The following is an 11,653-nucleotide window of genomic DNA, read 5'->3' on the forward strand; positions in this document are numbered from 1 at the left end:
AATCCAGTGTCCTCAGGTACTGAGGATAATCAGAGGAATCCAGTCTAGAAATAAGTAATTCTTATCATTCACTAGGACTCTGCTTATGGTGCAAAAATTTGCATACTTGCAGGGGAAAAAAAACCCCAAACCACCTTATAGAAACAGATCATCATGGCTGGGAGACCTTCAAGATCATCCAGTAGAACCACCAAACCAGAACCACCCTAATCACCCCTACACCATATCTCCAGACACCTCTGGAACATTTCCAGATGTGGTGACTCCACCACATCCCTGGGCAACTTATTCCAGTGCCTGCCACCTGTTTCAGTGAAAAATTTTTTCTAATAACACTAATCTGAACCTCTGTGGTGCTACTTAAGACCATCTCCTCTTGTCCTTTCACTTGAGACATGTCAGAAGAGACTGACACCCCACCCCCCCACCCCGCAATTATTTAAACAGGACAGTCCCAGCAGCACGACATGGGACACAGGAGCTAAAGCACAGCCCTGAGGTTATCACTAGGATTCATCTCCCACACCACACTGCTTCACATTTGTTAGCTCAGAACATGGAGCTACTGGTGCTGCAGCAAAAAAAATTACATGGGAATATTTCTTTCCCTCCTAAATTTAATTTGTGTGCACAGTTGGTGAGTGCCAGCTGAAGGGAACTTTGGAATTTATGTATCCAGCAGTCTCCAAAGTCTCAGTTTAGATTATGACTGCAGACACTGCAGAGGAAAAAACAAATATAGATGGAAGGAACCCTAGTAGCCCAAATAAATCACTTATTGTGATTGTCTCCTGGAAAATGAGAGATGCTATTTGAGTGTCTAAGATATTCTCTGATAGAGCAGACAATTCCTTTCCACCAGTCTTCTCTTGCATCAGAAATACTTGGCTCTCATGACTGAAACAGAATAATTTAAAAATTACAGCAAACTCGAACAGATGAAATTGATCTTAAATTATCAACAACAGAGTCTGGCATTTTTTGAAAATACACATTCATCTGGCCTAGTAAAATACTATTAACCCTTGACAGTCAAATTTCTAACTGGATTTTTCATTCTCCTGAAACACATTTTACACCAACTACCTAGAAAAGGGATTAAAAAAATACCAATAACCCAAAAAATAACCAATAAAAACCACAGAAGGAGACTTCTAGCATAGTTACTTACCCTCACCCTGATGACATTGATTTCTACAGCTAGTAGCATTCCATAAAGAACAACCAAGAGTCCCGTGAGGCAAAATCGAAGCTGAGAAAATCCAACCCCATTATCACAGAACTTCACAAATTTGATGGTTTTAGTTATGAAAGCTAAAGTCCAGTAGAACAGCAATGCTGTAGAGAAAAAACCCAAACAAATTAACCAGCTCCATGGTTGCAAAAATATACAAAGGCATCATAAAATATAATTAAAGAAGAATTCAACAGAACATATAAAACCAGAGAATTGCCTTTCTCATGTCAAACAGAACCCTAATTTAATTCCAAAAACATTAAAATAGTAAGATAATGTTAGTTTCTAATGCCTTTTCTATTAGATTTAGTGAGATCTCATAAGTTTCACCAAGTGAAGTCTGCTGAAGGAAATTTCATCTGCTGTAAAACTGTGTCCACATGATCAGCTCAGGGGAGGCTGTTGCTCCAAAAGTGAAGGTGCCTGTGAATAATGTTCTTCAGATTTGGTTAATGCTACAAGACTGCTATGAATGTGGCTTGAAGGAAAATTCCCTGTGAATCTCTGGGATGCATCAGGAACAGGTATTAAAATACTTTGTCCAAACTGCTGCTGCACTATCATTCAACAAAAATTCCATTTATGTAATTCACAATGTAGATAAAACAGTCACATCAAGGAAGGATATTCTGGCATTCATGGAATACAACTTTCACTTTTTAGTGTTCTATGAAACCTCTTGTCTCAAGGTGCTCATCCTACCATCAGCTACAACTAAATAATCCATGGAATAAGCTCTAGTGGCTTGGAAGCACTTCCCATACCATTCATCACACCATAAGCCAGCTCCTGTTCCCTATTCCTAAGGAAGTGCCTTCCAGGGTTATATTCTTTTAAATAAACCTTTCATTGCTGCTCTATCTGCCATGGTGCAACAGATGGAATGAGGTCTAACTGCCAAGAAAAGCTTGGATGTGCTTTCCAAGTGTCTTGCTGAAACACCACAGAAAGAAGACTTCAACCAAGGCATTAGCAACTCTAAGTCTAGCTTAAATATAGATAATCATCAGGAAGTTCCATAAATTTCAAAGAATTGGTGGTGTTCCAGCTATGCTGAGGCACCAGAAAGCTCTCTGGAGATGTGCTCTGGGGCTACCCTTCCAAGCAAAGCTAAATTCAATGTGGAGAATCCATGTGAGATTTGGGACTGCCAGTCCTACTTCTACAGAAATCAAGTTAAAACCTCTTCTTTTAATGAGGACAGTGAATGGAACAGTACAGGAACACTGTGCATTAGGACATTTGCCAAAGGAGCCTCTCTTCCTCTAAAATTAAGAGGCCTGTTCATAAGAGGATAACACTGAGTAGTCAGTATTTGCGCACTGCGCTTCAGTGGCCGATGGTTGGAGAGGGTTTTAAAGATATACTAGATGTACTTACCAAATTTCTCTTGTAAAACTTTAGCTTTTTTTATGTGAGGCTTCCTACCATCTTCCCAACTTAGATTGCTTCTCATCCTGTTTCAGACTGCTTCCTTCCTTTGAGGCACTATCCCTCCCTATTTGCAGTACTTCTGACTATAAAGTCTCACTTCATCCAAGAACTACATTCCATGCTGTTCTACTCTTAACCACCTTTATCTGTTAAGCCTTATTTTGTTTCCTTCTTCCAACAACAGGCTGAGAACACATCCCTCTTGGAATAAAAGGGACTTAAACATTGTACACTGAAAATATCCACCAGTGGAGGACTTCCAAAAAAGCAACCAAGCCAACAGGCATTTATGTGTGTCTTGGAATTATAAATAAGAACTAGCAGAGCCATTCTCCTATTCAGGGCTTAAATAATGGTCCATATGACCCTTTATTACTATTGTTATAATGTTAATTTATCTTTTATCTAAGAAGTATTATAAAGTGCCAAACACAACATTCTCAAGTCACACTTACAAGCATTTGAATTTAGTTGGCTTTTCACTTTTGAATACAAGTGTATCTAATCTGATCTGGAGAATGCTCACAGGCCACTCAAGGCTCCTTGGAAAATGCAATTGCAGCTCTGTTCCTTATAGATGATGTTTTTTATCATCTGGCTGGTGAGTACATTTTGGCTGAGAGTTTTTAGAAATTATCTCTGAGAACTTAAACTGGCCTGAACTGCAAAGTGATCAGACCTCAAAGGCATTTACTGGATTGCTTTAGACCTATTCTACGTGCCTGAACGACCTTGCTTTTTCTTGGACCATGTAAGATACCTCAACCCACACCACCAGGATGTAGATTCTCACCTGGGCCACACCTCTGAAAAATAAGGCAATGTGCAGCTCAAACTCTTCTACACCTTTATTGAATTATGCCCAATCAAAAAAGCCACACATTTAACTGGATGGGATTTATTAATTAACCTGTGCCTGTTTGGAGAGAAATTTTTTATACTAAGCAATATTTTTATGCAAGAAGTTTCATTTTAGAGAATAAACCAATTCCAAGGGAAACAACTACAATGCAAAGGGACAAAAATTTTGAATCAGAAAAATAGATCCCTGTCTAGTAGTAGTAAGGTGTAGGCACACAGTTTGTGGTAATTGGGAGTGGGGCTGCAGCAGAACCTTATGGTTGGGCTACAGCTGTGCAGGACAGGTGAATAATATTGAAGGTAATGAGACCTGGAGTGCCCAGGTGCACTGACCAATCACCAAAGGGAACAGAGGACACACAGGTGCAATGCATGAACATGAGGGGTATAAAAGGTTGGGCTAAAGAACCAGAGAGAGCAGATGCTTGCAGCCTTCTGAAGTGATGTGACTCTGTATGGGTTGAAGCTTTCTGAAATTGTATGGTGACACTGTGTACTGTGGCCATATCAACTGTGACATATGCTGTGACATATACTGTAACAGTAAAGTAGTCATATAATTAAGATTAGTTTAAAAAAAAGGACAATTTTCTAAAATGAAAAAATTCATGTGTTCCCACACTACCACCCATTTCAGATTAACACCTCAAAGTCCTGTTGTTATCTCATAGTTTTCTCCCACTATTAATTTTTGAGTTTTATTTATCTTTAAAACAAAGAAACTAACTTTAAAAATAGTGGAATCAGATGCTATCATTCAGTCCTGTATTTTAAACGTTGAGAAAGCAGCAGATTTTCCAATCCAGTCTGAAAACTATTCTAAAATGAGTCCTGCTTAACTGTACAAATGTTATGCAACCACGTGGTGCAAATAGCATCAAAATTAGCATTATTATGAGAGTGCCCTGGTAAACAGCACTACATGGGAACAGCTACATTTGTTGAAATATAATTAGAGACCAAAATCATACAGAAAAAGAACACTTTCAGACCAGATCAAGGTGCTCCAATAGTTGGGTCACTCAACTGCATTCATGAACTCAATCATTATCTTCAATGAATAAATATTCCAAACCTTGTCAATGTTTTTTGATAAGAAATACTAAGAATTACTACTTCAAAATAGCCAAGTGCCTGGGCTAAAGCTGAAAGGCAGGGTGAGGATCAACAGAGGAACTCTGAATCCTCCATTTGCATACCCAAGGAAACACACTAATCCCCACATCTGTCACTGTAACTGCCTCTCACTTGCTCATGAAGAGCCACAAATGGATTTGGTTTCTTTGAGGTACAGAGTGAAAAGCATCTTTAAGAAACAACACATCTCAGAATTTCATGGGATTGGAAAATTTCACCCTGTTCAGAATTAATGATCAGACCTTTAAGGCTCCACTGCACTGCATCAGTCAGAGTTCCCCTGCTGGGTTTAATAGTTTTTGGATAAGGCCTCTGTTAGTCTTTGTTTTAAGCAGCTACCAACTCTTTGCAGCTGTGAGCATTCATCCTGCAGCTGAGGCAGATGATGCCCTGCAGTTTGCTGGAAATTCACTGATGCTCAGAAGCAGCAAGATGTCACATCAGCTCTTCTACTTTGCTCTGTGTGTTTGCAACATTACATCTCTTATGTATGAGCCCAGTTTCCCATACACCCAGCAAAAAGCTAATCACCAGCTTTAGCTTTCCCTCCTGGCCCTCATTTACCTCATAAAATGAGGCTCTAAAGCAAAGCTGCTTCATGACCACACTGCACTCTAGTGGGTTTACAGGTGAGTAAAGGTATAATTTAACTATCCATACTGGGCTCACTTGCATAAAGTGCTCATTGTCTGGTCCCAGATGTCAATACCAAGTAGTTGAAATTAAGACTGAAAGATAACTAACAATCCTCCCAGTTTGTGCAGTTAGGAACAAAGGATAGAGACTTCCAGAAATGTCTGTCTTAGGACAAATAAAAGAAAAACAAAAGAAAAATAAAATAAAAATCAAAGATCATCAGCTTGTGAAGATTTTGGACTAAAATTCAAATCAGACACACTAAGTGGGAAAGACTGTGATGGTCTGAGTTTCTTTTTCACCTAAGAGCTATTAGGACCAGATTTTCTGAGAGAGTCTATTCCTTGGAAATTCTTGCAAAATTAAAATTCATCCATAATACTTAAGTGTTGGTATTTGTTGGCACAACTTTTTAGTATTCAAGTATTGTCCAGAGTTTATCCAGCATCAGCACTCTAAACACTGAAACACATTATCATAAAAAAGAAATCTCTACTGAGCAGGAATTATGCAAAAATGGGTAATCAACTACCAGCTGTAACTTTGCTACCCTTCTCAAAGACTTAACAGCAGGAATGTGGCGGTGACACTAAATTATTTAACACTGTATTATACATCTGAAATAACAACAAAAAGCCCAAACAACAAAACAACCTAAAAAACAAAACCACAAAAACCACTGCTTGCTTTACAGGCAACAGTAACAGGCTAGCAATGCTTCCTGAGACATAATGTCTTCCTGTGAGAAAGCATTAAAAATACTTTGTTGATTATTTAAAAAGCAACTAAATGACCTCACCTGTTCTTAAAGGATAAAAAAGATCCTACTTAAAAAAAGGTAGAGGAAGAAAAGCAGTCCCAAAGGAGAAGACATAAAGGTTGCTAAGCCTGGATAGAAATCTAAGTCTTTGGAGAGGATTTTTTTTTCAGGAGTTACAGCCTATTTCTGCAGAACAGGACTCTCACTTACCCCAACATGTAGATCAAAATAATCTTCAATATGTAAAAGCTTTCTCAAATGTACTTATTAATGACTTTTCCCCACCTGACAAAAACTAGAACAAAACTTTGATACACAAGACAAACTTTAGCAGGATCTATTGATACAGAAATCCAGCTCAAACAAAATTTGATGAGCCAGAACCAAAGAAATAACAGGTGACAGGATGTGACTAAACATGTAGCCATCCCTGGACTGCAGTCTACTTAAACAGATGAGAACACATGAACAACTGCATGACCACCAGCAGCAGTGGATTTTCTATAGCTACAGTTTATTAAAATCTGGCAAAATACAGAGTAAACTAGGTAGTTCTCATTCATAGCATTTTCCATTCAAAAGGCCTTAAAGCAGTTTTCAAAGGGAGTTTTAGGAACATGAAGCAAGAGCAAGCAGGCAGAGTAATATATTCATGACTGAAAGTCAGGGATGTCATTCCTTAGCTCCTTACATATTTCAACAGACCACGCACACCAAGATTTCTTCATTCTTGCATCATGCTTCCACACAACAGGCTGACAAGGGGCTTTGGATTTAGAGTTAACAATTTCCCACGCTACTTTTCCCACAAAAGCAGTTTTTCCTAGAGAAGTCTTTGGCTCATTGAATCCCTGAGAAGATTACACAGACTATTATTAGAAGTTAAAAGCATTAAAAAGAATGAAATGTCTGAGCATACACAGAAGGGTAGCTTTGGTCATAGAAGACTGCAGTGACCTGTCACCAAGGAAAAAGACACACAGCACCACAGCCACATTTCCAGGTGCATAGATTTTGAGACATACCTATTAAGAGTTTGGGGAAGTTGGATGTTTCAATATTGTGGTAATAGACAACGGATGTGATGGCTGCCAGGAATGCCATTCCAGCCGGCATGTACAGGTGTAAGTGGCGGGATTCAGAAACCCTTCAAAACAGAAAAATATCTGTTAAAGTCAAACCTCTCAGCTATTTAAATGTTTCCCTTTTAATTCATGAACAGTACCTTGCTATGATGTAGGATTTTCTAGAATGACTTATGGATGCAAACCCCTCCAAGTTTTAATTGAATTTCTGCTCCTAAATCACACAGTTGGATTTCAAATTCCTCCCCTGTGCTGAAAATGAAAGGTGTGTACTCCTATTTCCTACTGAAATCATTGGAACACTTGTTTAAATTAGGACAAGCAGCTCATCTACAAAATGAGAAAAGTTAATTTAAGCTAAACTAGTTTGGGAGCTGTCCATCAAAATATGCAGATAAGACCAACTAGCAGCACAGTTCAAGATTTTCTACAGAAGCATTTTGTGCAAGTGTTTCATTTTCTTTGGTTTCAAAGAAGGAACAGCACCACAGCACAGGATTTACTTAGAGTGAGATCTGTCTTCAGTGACTGCAAGCCAACAAAAAAAGCCCCTATAACAGAATCATGCACTCTTATGGTTTTTGTCCTATAAAGCAAAACTCTGCAGATGCTTTGCTTCAGGTAGCAGCAGAAGGGGTCCTGCCAAATACAGCCCTTTGGGAATATTGGAATTGTTGGGCAATGTTGTGGGTTTGTCCAGCATTCAATAGAAATATGTTTTCTCCTCCTCTTTCTTCCTACTCATTTTCTCTTCCTTCCCTCTCCCCTTTTGTTTCTTTCACAAAAAGAATCTAATGCCCTAAGCTATCAAGGGCTACAATTTCCTCTGGGTCCCAGCCAGCTTCACCAGAAGGAGCCACCAAGATGACTTCAGGACATAAACATTTAGGAAAATTGACACCGTGTCCTCTGAATGAATTTCTTCTTGCTGCATCAAACACTACTTTTGTGAAGTTTGGAGACACAAGAAGAGCTGTGCTGGGAGGGAGATGAAAGATATCACAGGACATCACATTCCTGAGAGCAGAACATTACAAATGTCTAGCAGAACCATAGGAGCTCAGGACAACCATTTCCTGCATTTCTGCTCTAGAAAGGAGAGCCTTCCCTCAATAATGACTGTGGTGAACTCTGCAGAGCTGGCTGAAGCCATGCTCACAGCCTGTCATGAACATTAAATTCCTCTTGCTGGATGTCAATACATCAAAATGAGAAAAGATCCTCTGAAATTCATAGTAATGCCAGGAGGTTATGTACACCAGGTCTGAATTCTCAGCAAGGATAAAAAAACCCAACAAGAACAGATTTCTTCAGACAGCCTAAGCTTCAGTAGGTAACACTGCAGCAGTGGGAGGCTTTTTAAAATCTATTTATTCCACAGTTGCTGGAATTCCCCTATATAACTGTACCTCCAATAGGCCGCTTGTGTTGCTGAGATGCCAAAGCCTTTAGCACCCAGTTGCTGCCAAAAGAACTCACCAGCACAATCCATTTTGGTTCTTAGAAAGCTGATGAATATCAAAACTCCCTTCTATTCACTGGAGCCCTCACCAGCCTGCTGAGTGCTCGGGAAGCACGACTGTGGGTTGGCACTCCCCCAGCAGAGCTCCAAGCTTTGATTCTCATCAGGTGACACCTATTACTTAACAGCAGTGTTCTGAGTCAAGTTAAATAGCAAATAAACATAATGAGAGGCATTGCAAACGAGAAAAATAAAGGAGAAAACTCAAAGCAGGAGATTTTGCTCTGAGCATCCCACACTCTGATAACTCTGAATAAGCAAGAGAAAAATTCCTTTAAAAAAAACTGGCAGCGAGAAACATCCTATTTATATAGGTTTAAGAGAAGTTAAAATAATAATAATGATATCATTTTCTACACCAGAAGTCTGCAGTGCATTTCACACTGGTTGGTGGATACTTGTTATATAGATGGCTAATCAGGGACTTTTTGTCCTATTTAATTAGGAACTTCCATTTCATAATCCTTGGGTTCAAATTCATAATGATCATGAAAAATCATGCCTCTCTTCATAGAAAGAGATCATAGTCATTGTTATATAATTAGCTTCTCCATAATAAATCACTCTCCTGTACCACTTGTTTCACTTGAAATATTTTTTTTCCACAGATTTCTGTTTAGTGACATCCTAAGCTGCATAAAGGATGATAGTTCATGCTCACATAATATCAGCTGCTCTGCTCCGGGTAACATAGGAGATATAGTGCACAGTCACCAGAAGAAACCCTGTGGGGTGTGACTTAAGCCCAGCAGATTCATTCCTCTTATTTAGATGAAAAGAACTCAGTTTGGGGGTGAATGGTGTGACCTACTGTGTACATGGGAGTTCCTCCTAAGTAACGACTGTGGGATTGGGTCCTTGGACATAAAACATATCATGAAAATGTCACCATCTGCTTGAATCATCAGGATTTATCTATGATTACTCTTTGGAAAGATAGTGTCATTAAGCTGAACTAAAAATGATTAAGGTCAGTTGTGCCTGTGTACATCACTTGGCAAGGTCTATGGAATTTCTGATACAAGGTTGGTAGGTTAACCACTAAGAAAACAGATTATATGTTCATAACCACAAGGAATATCATTTAGATGAGGACTTGGACAAGGAGGAAATATCTGCCCTGAAACCTTTAAACTGCTCAGTGCTACCAGGAGAAGGCAGACAAACACTTACCCATCAGACACTATGCCCTCTGCAATTTCACACACCAGCACAAACAAGAGGATAAAAGTCAGTATCCAGCGTAAATTGTGGCCAGGAAAATGAAGCCATGTGCTATGATGTATATGTACTTTGGAACTCTGACTTCCCCATCCTAAAAGAGAAAGGAGAATTATAGAGAGCTTTCTCTACAAGAGTGACACACAAAGTTCCTGCTTACAAAAAACCCCACACCATATATGTAACAACCTTGCATACCAACATTGACGCAGCTGTGTTGTTAAACACACATGCATTTGATGATAATCAGAACTGTGCTCTCACTGTCTCACTTCATATGGAATAAAATCAATAATTCAGACAGGACACAGCCTTAAATTCCTATACTTCTAGCAACTTACTACCAAGAAATTACATGCACTAAACAATTTACAAATCTGTTCACAGCTTAAATGAACAAAAAAATTAACGTTTTGACAAATACACACAAACACTCTAATAAATGCACAACTTATTTTCCCTTTAATTCTTTTAAAAATAAAAAGGATAAGGTGTGAAATTTTATCTTGCTAAAAATTAGCAATACTGAGAGATTCCAGATAAACGCAGGGAACCCTAAGCAGCTGACCCCGTTTTCACAGTCGTGCTGGCTGCTATTTTCCCCACCGGACCTTTTCCCATCCCCAGCAGCGAGCGTTACTCCAACCCGTGCCGTGGCTCTCCGCGGGCCGGTCCGGGCTTTGGACGAGGGCATCCGGAGCAGTGACAGCCCCGTGCGCTGAACCACCGGGCCACCTACCGGTCCCGCCGGGCTCGTGACATTAAATCGCGGTACCCGCCTCAGGTACCGCAGAAGCCAGCGGGGCAGGACCTGTAATCAGGGGGGGCTGCCAGGCGGCCGTGACCCCGCAGTAATTGCTGGGGGTGATATTTCATAACGCAGCACTTACTTGTCAGGTTTCCTGGGCTTTAATAGCACATTTATTTCTGCTCCTTGCCCTGTACCGGCAGGGCAAATCCTGCGGTCTCTTCCAGCATCACCCGTTCCTGCCCTGCCTGCGCAAGGGCTTTCACCTGCGGGGAGCCCCGAGGGCTGCCCCGACAGACGGAGACGGGCCCCGCAGCCCGGGCGGACAGCGGGCGGTGCGGGGGCTGCCCGGGGAGAGGCGGCCGCCGGAGCATCCCGCAGCTCGCAGCGCATCCCAGGAGCGGCGCAGCCTCCCCGCGCGGCACGGGGGCAGGGCCAGGCCGGGGGACACGGCAAGGGGAGGCCAGGCGGGCGGGGGGAACGCGGCACACGCGCGGGGGAGGGAAACCCACGGCGAGACAAAGCCGGGCGCGGGGACGCGGCAAAGCAGCACCGGGGGTAGAGAGGCAGAAGGAAAAGGTGGGCAAATAGGAGAGGCACAGGCGGACAGGGGGAGAACCGCAGGCACCCACCGATGAAGAGGATGGGGAAGGTGATGAAGAGCAAGAAGACGTGCGGCACCACGTTGAGCGCATCCACGAAGCAGCCGTTGTTGAGCACGCCGTGGTCCACGTTGTAGGCGGTGGAGTTGCCCTCGTCGCCGCAGAACGCCAGGGCCATGGCGGGACCCTGCGCGCAGCCGGGCGCCGCCTCCGCCTCCGCGCACATCAGGCGGGGCCGGCGCGGCCGCGGCTCTACCCGCACCTGCCGGGAGCGGCGGCGGCCCCGGCCGCGGCCCCGGCCCCGCGCTCCGCCCGCCCCGGCCCCGCTCCGCCCCGGCACCGCCCCCGAACAGCCCCGAGCGCCGCGCTGGGGGAGCGCTCGGCGGGGACGGGGGCGGGACGTCCCTCCG

At 42.2% G+C, this 11,653-nt stretch overlaps 1 protein-coding gene across 2 annotated transcripts in view; it reads right to left on the reverse strand.

The window, feature by feature from the left end:
* The window catches only part of ABCC8 (ATP binding cassette subfamily C member 8), a 73,170-nt gene extending 61,734 nt beyond the window's left edge, over positions 1-11,436 (reverse strand). Inside the window, exons 1-4 of one of the 2 annotated variants that reach the window (XM_066551757.1) lie at positions 11,274-11,436; positions 9,846-9,987; positions 7,091-7,212; positions 1,172-1,338 (exon numbers count right to left, since the gene is read on the reverse strand). In XM_066551757.1, coding sequence (XP_066407854.1) covers positions 1,172-1,338; positions 7,091-7,212; positions 9,846-9,987; positions 11,274-11,421 — 579 coding nt within the window. In that variant the 5' untranslated portion in view covers positions 11,422-11,436. The remainder of the gene's footprint in view (positions 1-1,171; positions 1,339-7,090; positions 7,213-9,845; positions 9,988-11,273) is intronic. The other variant, XM_066551758.1, reaches the window with a different exon arrangement.
* Between the last annotated feature and the right edge of the window lie 217 nt (positions 11,437-11,653).

This window comes from Molothrus aeneus, chromosome 6 (genome assembly GCF_037042795.1).
Source record: "Molothrus aeneus isolate 106 chromosome 6, BPBGC_Maene_1.0, whole genome shotgun sequence".
NCBI lineage: Eukaryota > Metazoa > Chordata > Aves > Passeriformes > Icteridae > Molothrus > Molothrus aeneus.